This window comes from Garra rufa, chromosome 23 (genome assembly GCF_049309525.1).
Source record: "Garra rufa chromosome 23, GarRuf1.0, whole genome shotgun sequence".
Classification (NCBI taxonomy): Eukaryota; Metazoa; Chordata; class Actinopteri; order Cypriniformes; family Cyprinidae; genus Garra; species Garra rufa.
Genome location: NC_133383.1, coordinates 13,244,105 through 13,256,091, shown reverse-complemented (window position 1 = coordinate 13,256,091; position 11,987 = coordinate 13,244,105). Strand labels below are relative to the sequence as shown.

Below are 11,987 nucleotides of genomic sequence, written 5' to 3'. Positions count from 1 at the left end.
TAATATATATAATGAAATAAAATATTTCACTCTATATTTTTAAAAAGCATTAATGCAGATTTGGATTACTTCGTGGTGATTTTTTAAATAAATTTCATTGCAATTTTCAAGTAAACATTTCATTTAAAAACTAATTACATCACACATGTAATGCACAAAAACTAATGTAATTATTAATGTAATTAGTTATTTTTGGCATTCGTATTATTATTATTATTATTGATGAAAATACAACTGAATTAATTGTGGTTAATAAAAATCATATACTTCCAGTTTCAGAACTTGCAGGCAAAAGGCTTAGTACAGGGCCTGTATTTTGAAAATTGATAAAAGTCTCAACAGGAAGTTACTTTATTGCAGCGAAATCCAAAGTGTTTGAACAGTTTCGTGTCTTTTATTTGTAAAGTAACATAATAGATCATAGACCTGATTAGGAATGGATCTGCCCTGTCCTGAGTGGGTTCGGCATGTCGAGCAGAAATGGACGAAACTGAGAACTGAAGAAACTGAGCGCTTCTGCCTTCTGACAGATATAGATGCCATATTCAACTACGGACTGTCATTGATATGGTCAGCACTGTGGAGCTGTTTATAAATTAATTTTAATTATTTTCGATAATGTGATTAATACTAAACTACCTTTTTACGTTATTGCTGCACTAGTTGTTATTTTGATTATTCAATCAGAGCGCCAACAATTTACAAGTGTTTAAATATCAGGTATACGTTTCTGAATAAAAAAATAAATATTCTACTTACCTTTTGTCATTTGTCTGTATTTCAGCTCAGAAGATCTCAACGCTATTTCTAGAATCTCTGAGAAGTACTCTGTAAAAAAGTCTACTGAGAGGGCATCTGAGTTTAGACAGCATGGTAACCTCAGCTTCAAAGTGAAGGATTATACAACCGCAGCAATGTATTACTCCAAGGTAAGAAAAAAAAGATGTCATCTAAACACCTGTTTCCTATAATTGTTCTGAATAAAATGTCATTTGTGTACAAAGTTGAACTTTTTTCATCACATTTTGGTGTGGTTAAAACATTTTTCCATTTTTCCATTGCTACTTAGCATGCATAAACCGCGTTCCTTTCCAAGAAAAGTTTTTACTTTGTTGCGCTACACCACGCCATTGCTGTATTTATGCAAGTAGCGACGCATTGCGTCAGTGGCTTAACCAATGGCGTGAGTTTGGGGCGGGGTTAAAAAGATTAGGAAGCCTTTGCAAAGCGGAATCACAAAAGTCTGTTATCAAACAGGTTTCCTAACAGACTTCTGTGATTCCGCTTTGCGAAGGCTTCCTAATCTTTTTATGTTTTTGTAAATACTATCAATGTCAATATTAACACCAAATATCATTATTTAGGGTGACCATATTCTGAGAATCCAAAAAGAGGACACCCCCCCCCCACACCAGGATGCAACCCCACCCCCGCTCAATAATAGAAATATCACATTTATTTAAATTTTTATTTAAATTGATTTGCCTTTATTGGCAACTGCCCTCCAAAGGCAATGTGCAGTAACTACGCAGCTCCTCGTTTGTTTTGTTTTGACAACTGGGTCTTTCACGTCATCAGACAGGTACCTCAGAATAATGCCGGTGGGCAGTGGCTGCATTTAAAGTGTTGAATTAATGACGGTCAGTGAAATGAGGTAAAAAACCCGGACATTTTATGATATTTTACAAAATCCCCCCGGACATAATTTTATAGCCAAAAAGGAGGACATGTCCGGGTAAAAGAGGATGTTTGGTCACCCTATCTTTATTAAATGGATTTTTAAAAAATGTATGGGTTTGCACTTATGTCATTGGGTGCTTCTCAATATCCCTCCTCGTTTCCTCGCTCCTCCGTCCTCCATCCTATGACCCGGAAACCGATCGAGCTCAGCCATCTTGTAGGACATCTCAATTCTCTAATTGCACCGTGAGGAGGCGAGGATCGCGGAGTGAGGAGGCTTCCTGAGGAGTCTTGAGCGAGGATACAGAGGTGTATCCTATGCGGAAGTGTTTTATCGACTAAACATGACGCACTCCTCCCCCATTCAGATCTGTCGTAAAAATGTACATTTATATTTTCCTTTTGCAGTGTAAATAATGTCATATATTTAAACAGGGCATCTTGCTTTGTTAATAATTATTATGAATGCCTTAAATAACGAACTTTAACAACATATGGGCAGATGCCTTTAGCGCAGCTGATGACGCTTTAAAGTGACACTTGAGTGGTCAAGAATATTCCAATGTTCGTCCTTCGATTCCTCCGTCCTCATTTCCTTTCCTTAAATCCTTCCCTCGTATCCTAAGGGGGTGGAGCTAAGACGCGAGGAAAGGAAGCAAGGAAAGGAATCGAGGATGCAAAAATAAGAAATGAGAAGCACCCACTGTTTGGTCAGTTACCCGGATGCCATATTGGAACTACTCGGATGTAAACAACAGCATGGATTATTCAACCCCCTTGACCTGCAAGACATTTTGCTGCAGAGAACAACATTTTGTGAAAACAATTTAACAAAAGCATCAGTAAACTATTAAAGAAAGTTTATTAATACACATTTGAGTAATTCTGAGAACGTAAGTTGATGAATAATGAAAAAAATTGATTTGGCTCTAAACATTCATGTTCAAATTTATTCAACCCCTGAAATTAAATTTGGTGTAGAATCTTTTATTCTTTTAAAACCACCAATAAACACACTGCCTGGAAGTGCTTAGATGCTTCTGTTACCTTTTTGCTGCAATTTTGGGCCATTCCTCCCCTGAAAAAGCTTTCAGATCACTGATAATCTTTGGTTTTTACTTTGCCACTGCTTGCTTCAAATTCAACCATGTATTTTCAATGAGAATTAAATCTGGAAACTGAACAGGCCACTTAAAAATATTCTATGACTGATCCCTGAACCAAGCATAAGTAGATTTGAACGTATACTTTGGCATGATTGTCCTGCAGGAAAGTCCATTGATTATTAGCTTCAGACATTGCACAGAAGGCATCACAATGTTTGCCAAAATGGTCTGATACTTTAATAAATCCATGATATCCTTTGTATGGTCATGTTTTCCACTTCCTGCTACAGTAAAACAACCCCATAACAGGACTGGCCCACCTCCATGTTTGATGATGGAGATGGTGTTCTTCGGCTTATAAGCTTTGTCTTTTTTGGACCAGACGTACCTCTGATCCATACATCCAAAAAGTTTCAGTTTGGACACATCACTCCATAAAACATTTTTCCAGAACTCCACAGGTCTATCCAATGAATTTTAGCATGTTCAAGGCAGCCTTTTTGTTCTTCTTGGTCAAGAGTGGTATTCAGCAAGATTCCTCAACATGAAGACTACACTTGTCTAGTGTTTATCTTATTCACAGCATTGAAATATTTTTCCTCCTTTCGTCGGGTCATCTTACAAGTCTTTGGCTGTACATTGCAAGTTTTTCTCAGTTGACCTGATCAAACATTTTATGATATTGTGCTTTTTTGTTCAACAGCCTCAAAGGTTTTCTCACACTTTAATCTAAGGAATACGGCTGCCAGCTGTGTCTCTAGAAACTTGTAATGTCTTAGAAATCTTCATGTAGTTTTAGACTTTCTAATATAGCAAACTATTTCTTCTCTATTGATTTTGCGTGAGCTCTGTTGACTTTACCATATTTGCTACTCATCTTCAGCACATGCATGGGCTAAGAGTATACTATGTGTAACACCCCAAGCTAATTCCATTTTTAATAAGTTTGTAAAGGCTTAATTATGTTTTATTTAAAAAAAAAAAATAACTGTCTTAAAACAGCAATGTTGAATAGGGGTTGAATAATTCTGACACAGCTGTGTTATTTAAAAAATCCTATAACTCAAAAACATTAGATTATATATTGACATTATCACTTTTAATATGCCAGAAAGCTGTTGTAGATGCAATTTAGTCCTGGATCTTCAGAAAGAGCAAAAATCATTTGTAAAGTACTGCAGTCTCTGGGGGGGTTGAATAATTTTGATTGCAACTGTAAGTATCTACTGTAGCTTCTAGGGGTGGCACGGTTCACAAAACCCACGGTTCGGTTCGTATGACGGTTTTAGGTCACGGTTTTCTGTTTTGTACGGTTCTCGTTTTTTTTTTTTTGTTTTTTTTTTAATCTTTAACACTCCAGAAATGTACTTTGGCATATGATATGTAGCTTAATTATCCAAAATTTAGGATACATTATTAAAAAAAATTGTTATATCATGTAATCATGCACAAACTAATTTGGACTTGACTTTAAGCACATTATTGGGACCATCTCTGAGGAAAGCTAAGAGAGATTTTGATACAGCAAGGGAGAAGACATTGATGACATGCTGTTCATTTACTTGGCAATAACAGGAGAATGTGTATTGCTATCTCTACAGGAATATATGTGCCTTTTTTGCACATAAAGATTGAACTGAAGAATTAGCTTGCATTTATCAACTGCCAACTTCAGTGTAGCTCTTACAAAATTTTTATCTTTTCAAAGAAAAAGAGAGGAAATCTTTAAGCTCTTTTAAAAATCTTTTAAACAAGTGATTGGTTGGTTCATGTCATTTGACATGCGGTGCGTTTGTGGCATTCTGAAAAGTTGAGATGTTTTTATCTCGATGCGGCGCAGATGCGCCTGGAAAAAACGAGCGCATCGCTTCCATTATGAGCGCGCATACCGCGCGTCCACATTTGAAATAACGAACTTGAGTGCGCAAAAGACGCTGCATGTGAACGGCCCCTTATACGACGCTGGCACATCCTCCAACTCCGGGCAGCCTTCCTTATCTCTCCCACTTGCCATTTCTACACATGACGTAACCTGCAGCACTCCACTTTTACTGTCTGTATGTCCACACACACCTCTTATTTCATGCAAAAAGGACACTCACTATGTGCACGAGGCTACATTGCGCAACCGTTGAACCATGTGACGCACACACGCTCCGAACCGAGACGAGCGAACCGAACGGTTCGGTTTTTTTTCATGTACCGTGCCACCCCTAGTAGCTTCTGAAGGGCAGTCGTAAATGAAACAAATATGATATTTAGGCAAAATAAGAGAAATGTACACATCTTCAATCAGTTCAAAAGTTTACACCCCTGGCTCTTAATGCATCGTTTTTTCTTCAGTGAGTGTTTGAACTTTCTTTAATAGTGCAGTCATTGTTGGAAAGTGTTTAAATAAACAAAAATGAACAACACAAAAAATTTTGTGGGACCTGAAGGATTTTTCTGAAGAACAGTGGGCAGTTTAACTTTCCAGGCCAAACAAGGCACTCATGAACAACTACCACTAAACAAAACAAAACAAACAGCTGTGGATCATTCAGGTAACAACACCATATTAAGAATCAAGAATATGTAAACTTTTGAACAGGGTCATTTTTTATAAGCTATTATTTTCTCTTGTGGACTATATGTAAACGTCTTTTATGTGCAATATTCTACTCAGGTCAGTACTAAATAAAAAAAATAAAGTGCAATTTGTATGATCACTCTTATTTTGGTAAAATAATTAACATTTTGCCGATTCTGCAAGGTGTATGTAAACTTTTAACCTCAACTGTATTCCCACTCTCTCTGTTTGATGTTTTAGGGTGTTTGCCATGCTGACAAGAATACAGAAGAGCTATCGTTGTGCTATGCTAACCGATCTGCTGCCCTCTTTTACCACGGCCTCTACAGAGTAAGAGTCTGTTTTATGCGTCACAAAACATTATTTTTTTGTTTTAAGCATTCAAATAAGAACATAGCACATCGTTTAATACACAGCTGACACATCTATATGAATTTAAGTAAATATCTCCTCTCTTCCAGGAATGTCTAGAGGACATCCAACATTCTCTGGAGGCCGGTTACCCAAGCCACCTGCAGGAAAAACTAAGAGCTAGACAGACTGCATGCTTGAACCAGCTTAAAAAACCTGAAACATCCAACCAGTCAACTACAAATAATCAAACACCACCATGCCAGAAAAGCAGAGATACTAACACTTGTATTTCACCTGGTGTGTCTGTTTACTTCAGCCCAGAGAAAGGTCGCCACATATTAGCCACGGAAAATAAATCAGCTGGTGAGGTGGTACTAGAGGACGAGGCTTTCTGTTGCGTACTTATACCAAGTACCAAGACAGGAAAGATGTTTAATACTGAAGACCGACATTGTCACCACTGCCTGAGACAATCACAGAGCTTCGTGCCCTGTCCAAACTGCAGTTTTGTTCGGTACTGTGGAGAGAGCTGTCGAAAATATGCTTGGGAGCGCTGGCACCAATGGGAGTGCCCAATTGGAGCAGATCTGTTGGCCATTGGAGTTTTAGGACACCTTGCACTAAGAGTGGCCCTGAAAGCCGGACAAAATGAGGTTAAAAGGGTGAAAAATAACACTTCACAAGACAACCATATGACATGTAGCTCTTACAAAAGTGGTTCACCAGTCAAGCTGTGTCTTGGAGATCCCTGTAGAGAAAATCTGGACCATACAGACTGCTATCATGGCAACTCGTACATGGGCATCTACAGCCTTTTACCACATGTGGCTCAACATTCACCCAGCTCACGCTTTTTATTGGTGATTACCATGGCAATGCTTTATAGGAGACTGCAAAGTGGACCCCCACCAGACATGTGGGCATCTTGCGAGGACAAAGGCGTTAGTGGAACTTGGCGGCCTGAGATGAGCATGCTAGGAGCCACAGCTCTGAGACACATGATGCAGCTCAGGTGCAACGCTCAAGCAGTCACTGCTGTCATGGTCAAAGGTTCGACAGAACTCTTATGCTTAGACACAAACTGCAATTTTAAAGGATTAGTTCACTTCCTGAATAAAAATTTCCTGATAATTTACTTACCCCATGTCATCCAAGATGTTTATGTCTTTCTTTCTTCAGTTGCAAAGAAATTAAGGTTTTTGAGGAAAACATTTCAGGATTTTCTCCATATAGTGGACTTCAAAGGGGATCAGCAGGTTGAAGGTCCAAATTGCAGTTTCAATGCAGCTTCTACACAATCCCAGCCAAGGAATAACAGTCTTATCTAGTGAAACAATTGGCCATTTAAAACTAAATAAATAAAAATAGGTTCTTCGGCTGTGTACTTCATTTCAAAAAGGTGGAGTAGGTCGAAAAACTCCTCAAACTCATTTTCTCATCCAACTTCATAATTGTCTTACATCTTTGGGAGTTTGACTTTCTTTGCACATTTGTGCTGTAAACACTGGGTTGGTTACCTACGTTACACATGATTTTTCCAACGTGACTATGTAATGCGTGAAGTCGAGCTAGTGCAAGATAAGCATTTGTGGTTAAAAAAATATATACATTTATATTTTTTGTAGAAAATGACCAATCGTTTCGCTAGCTAAGACTTATTCCTTGGCTGGGAGTACGTAGAGTCCTTTAAAGCTGCATTGAAACTGCAATATGGACCTTCAATCCATTGATCACCATTGAAGTCCACTATATGGAGAAATATTCTGGAACGTTTTCCTCAAAAACCCAAATATCCTTTTGACTAAAGAAAGAAAGACATCCTGGATGACATGGGGTAACTAAATTATCAGAATTTTTTTATTCTGGAAGTGAACTTTTTCTTTAATAGATCGGATTGTTGAAATTTAATGGTTGTTGATCATTTCTTACAGAAGAAAGTGCCATGGCTGTTCAGTCCAGTAGCGAAATCCGCATCGCCACAGCAATTTTTCCTGTTCTCAGCCTGCTTAACCACTCCTGCAGTCCAAACACAAGCATCTCGTTTACCACAGGCTTTCAAACTGACCCGCTCAATCAGTGTGATTGTTCTGAAGGTCACGCTGTCCATCCCGATACCTCTCACAGTGGTGTGACAGTCACTGTACGTGCTTCAAAAGATCTTACTGCAGGACAGGAGATTCTGCACTGTTATGGTATTATGTGATCTTCGGAACTCAGTTTTTCTTTGGTTGGGGGCTCGTCCGGGAACATTTAATTTTTTTGTTTTCTTTTTTTTAAATAAATGTCATTCCTGACAGGTCCTCACTGTAGCAGAATGGAGGTGAATGAGCGTCAGCGCCTCTTGCTGGAGCAGTACTATTTTCAATGTAACTGTCAAGCCTGTCAGAGAGAACAATCAGAAGAAAGCCAGAATGCAACAGAAAACACAGCACCAGGGCTGAAGTGTGCAAAGTGTGGAAAGCCTCTTCAGGTAAACATCTGCAGAAAAGCTCAACTGATCATTTAGGTGGTTCATTGTGTGTATCTTGATGTATGCGGTTCATTTCAGTCCCATATGGATGGATACATGTGCTCTTGGCCGTCCTGTGGCCATCAGATCACCAGTGCAGATGTGCAGAACAAACTAAAGGGTTTACAGTGTCTCTTGGATGAAGCTTTTCATCTCATGGAGCAAGACAGATTGGGTACCGCCTCATTATGAATCACAATCTGTTTTGTGTATGAGCTAAATATCCATAAATATACATAATGTTTCCATGTTTTGCAGACAAGGCCATAAAAATCCTAAAATCAGCTTCTTCTCAAGCAAACAGCATCCTAATGGAGACTCACCCTCTTCAAGGAGAGCTAGCAGATGCAACCGCTCGTGTGTACGCCACCACAGGTAAGAATAACAGCCTATGTTATGTTTCTTGCACTATCAGAAAAAACTGGGCAAAAATTGTAGCTTTAAGGGTGTAACAGCTTGTCACTGGGACAGTACCTTCTAAAGGGAGATGTTTGTACTGTATTTAACCCTTAAAAGGCTTAAAATGAAAATTCTGTCATCATTTACTTACCCTCAAATTGTTCTCAACCTGGACCTGGACCTGTAGGGTACTGTTTGAGGGAATTGCCTAAGTGACAAGTTGTTGTACCCCTAAAGATACAATTGTTTTTCTGATAATATAAGGTATGCAGGCATTATATAGCAGTTCTAGTTCTAGTTGCCTTTTGAATAATAAAACAAGTAACATCTAAATTCATACAAGGAAAGGGTATAGTATGATTACTATTATTTTACTGACAGGTAAATGGAGCCTGGCTGCGTCCCATCTAAAGCGTAGCATTATTGCCATTCAAGCCCAATTCGGAGAGGACAGCATTGAGCTGGGACGACAACTTTTTAAACTAGCACAGCTACATTTTAATGGGTAAGAGTTCAATGAGACTTTCTATACTTTTGTTTATGAACAAAAACATTCTCCTCACCTCAGCATTTCTTTTTTCTTCGACAGCGGAGACTTTGGGGCAGCTCTCTCTGTGATTCCCAGGGCCCAGAAGCTCCTCTCTCTCCACTGTGGCTCTTACTGTGAAGAACTACAAGAACTGCAGGAAATGGAGCGCTGTCTGCAAGGACTGCTGTGAAAGAGCAGCGAAAACGGAATTGTATTTTTATCAAACGTAATAAATTCAAAATTTTTCACATGTATTAAATGTGCAATAAAGTCATGAATTAACAAGGTGATGTCTTAGTTAGGGCTTACCTATTATTGCTTACCTACACTACCAGTCAGTTTTGGACAGTAAGATTTTAATGTTTTTTAAAGAAGTCACTTCTGCTTACCAAGCCTGCATTAATTTGATCCAAAGTACTCCAGTCACATGATCCTTCAGAAATAATTCTAATATTCTGATTTGCTACACATAAAACATTTATTATTATGTTGAAAACAGCTGAGCAGGATTTTTCCGTGTCTTTGACGAATAGAAAGTTCAAAAGAACAGCATTTTTTTTTAAATAGAAATGTTTTGTAACATTATAAATGTCTTTTGATCAATTTAAAGCATCCTTGTTAAATAAAAGTAATAATTTCTTTAATTTCTTTCCCCTACAAAAAAAGAAAATGCTTCAAGCTTTTGAATAGTATAGTGTATAATGTTACAAAAGCTTTTTATTTCAGTAAATGTTGATTCAAAGAATGCTAAAAAAAAAAAGAATACTGTTTTAAATATTGATAATAATAATAAAACTGTTTCTTGAACAGCAAATCAGCATATTAGAATGATTTCTGAAGGATCAAGTGACACTGAAGACACTGAAAAATTTAGCTTAGATCACAGGAATACATTACATTTGAAAATATATTCAAATAAAAAACATTTTAAAAAGTAAAAATACTTCAAAATTTGACTGTTTTGCTGTACTTTGGATCAAATAAATGCAGGCTTGGTGAGCAGAAGAGACTTCTTTAGAAAACAACAGGTCAAAAACTTTTGACTGGTGATGTAAAAGCTGAATAGTAAAACTATAAATGAAAATATAAAATTTAATTAATCCAAAAATGGTGTTGGGTCAGTAGCACAAATGGTGCAAATTTTAACATCAAAGTTTTCTATTTGGGGTTAGAGGTTGTTCAAATCACTTGCATTGCAAAGCATGAGCAACAATACCTTGAGGTTCTAAACATGGTGCCTTTCACACCTCAAGATGGCAGTCTTTAACAACATTGAGGAAAACAACCATGCATATGAGACATATAGTGCATGACAACTTTGTGTCAAAAAGACCTAAAGTGTCCCTTCCGGGCTGTACTCCATATTCCAGTTAAGCCTGTTATTTGTCAATATTTAAGACTACTTGTAATTCATACTGTACCATTGCATCATAGTATCCCTCAAGAAACACTAAAAAGAAAAAGTAGAATCCTGCGCTCTTGCATATTTAATGCGCTTCAGTACATAAACAGCGTCAGGAGAACCTCTTAAAACATTTAGTTTATTATATCACTGTCGGCCTATACAGTGGGATCCTTTGAAGTCAGATCTGCTAGAAGAAAATGTATCACCAAACACCCACTTGCTACTAGAAAGCAGTCATATATTTAAGAACAATGGTTGTGAATTAGATATTAGGCCTACTTTCACTCATCTCTGTACAGTGGTTCAATAATCCAGTAAAGGTCATTGACGCCATTGACATTTAATGTTGCTAATGGACTCTCACACAACTAGAGTCTAGCCCATGGGAGGATCTCTGTGCCCGCAAGAAATTAAATCCACTTCTCTGTACTTCTTCTAAAAGAATGACAACTGGTGAAGGGGAATCCAAACCAGTGGATTTAGCAGTTTCATCACTCTTGTGACCAGCAGCCTGTGTGAGTTTTTGGATATGCTGTTTATTCCAGTGGTTGGTTTGAGCCTCTGGTCAAGGTTCTTGCGTCGGTAAATCTGTTTAACAGTCAGGGGATAATGTGATTATATATCTCAGGAGAGCAGGCAGTATGTGTGTGTGTGTGTGTGTGTGTGTGTGTGTGTGTGTGTGTGTGTGTGTGTGTGTGTGTGTCCTCATGTTGACATTCAGGGCCGTTCAGACTCACAACAGGCAGATAATCAGCATGGCTGGATGTGTGACCTCCATGTAAGAAATAACTTTTTATGCTTAAGGGCATGTTCATGATATTTTTATGGAATGAGATTAACATTTAATACCTTGGGATATTAATCATAAGCTTTGAGGGCTTATCTGAAGTGGCTTATCAATACCGCAAATATGAATCAAATACTACCGTAATACATGGGGATATACAGTTGAAGTCCAAAGTTTACATACACCTTGCAGAATCTGCAAAATGTTTTTTTTTTTATCAAAATAACAAAAATTAATGTTATTTTTTTTAGTATTGACCTGAATAAAATATTTAACATAAAATCTGTTTACATATAGTTCACAAGAGAAAATAATAGTTGAATTTTTAAAAATGACCCCGTTCAAAAGTTTACATACACTTGATTCTTAATACTGTGTTGTTACCTGATTGATCCACAGCAGTGTTTTTTTTTTTTTTTTTTTGTCTTTGTTGGTGATAATTCTGCATAAGTCCCTTGTTTGTCCTGAACAGTTAAACGGCCCACTGTTCTTTAGAAAAATCCTTCAGGTCCCACAAATTCTTTGTTTTTTCAGCATTTTTGTGAATTTGCACCCTTTCCAACAATAACTGTATGATTTTGAGATCCATCTTTTCACACTGAGGACAACTGGTTCCCCTGGTTCTTAATGCATTGTTTCCTTCTCGAGC

At 37.6% G+C, this 11,987-nt stretch overlaps 1 protein-coding gene across 1 annotated transcript; it reads left to right on the top strand.

Annotated features, from left to right (window-relative positions):
* Positions 1-381: 381 nt before the first annotated feature.
* On the top strand, positions 382-9,424 carry smyd4 (SET and MYND domain containing 4). The gene is made up of 10 exons (XM_073830043.1): positions 382-570; positions 785-929; positions 5,596-5,685; positions 5,817-6,759; positions 7,641-7,901; positions 8,007-8,179; positions 8,258-8,393; positions 8,477-8,593; positions 8,999-9,122; positions 9,207-9,424. Exons 1-10 carry the CDS (start codon positions 437-439, stop codon positions 9,334-9,336), a joined length of 2,253 nt encoding a protein of 750 aa, XP_073686144.1. The 5' UTR covers positions 382-436; the 3' UTR covers positions 9,337-9,424.
* Positions 9,425-11,987: the final 2,563 nt, after the last annotated feature.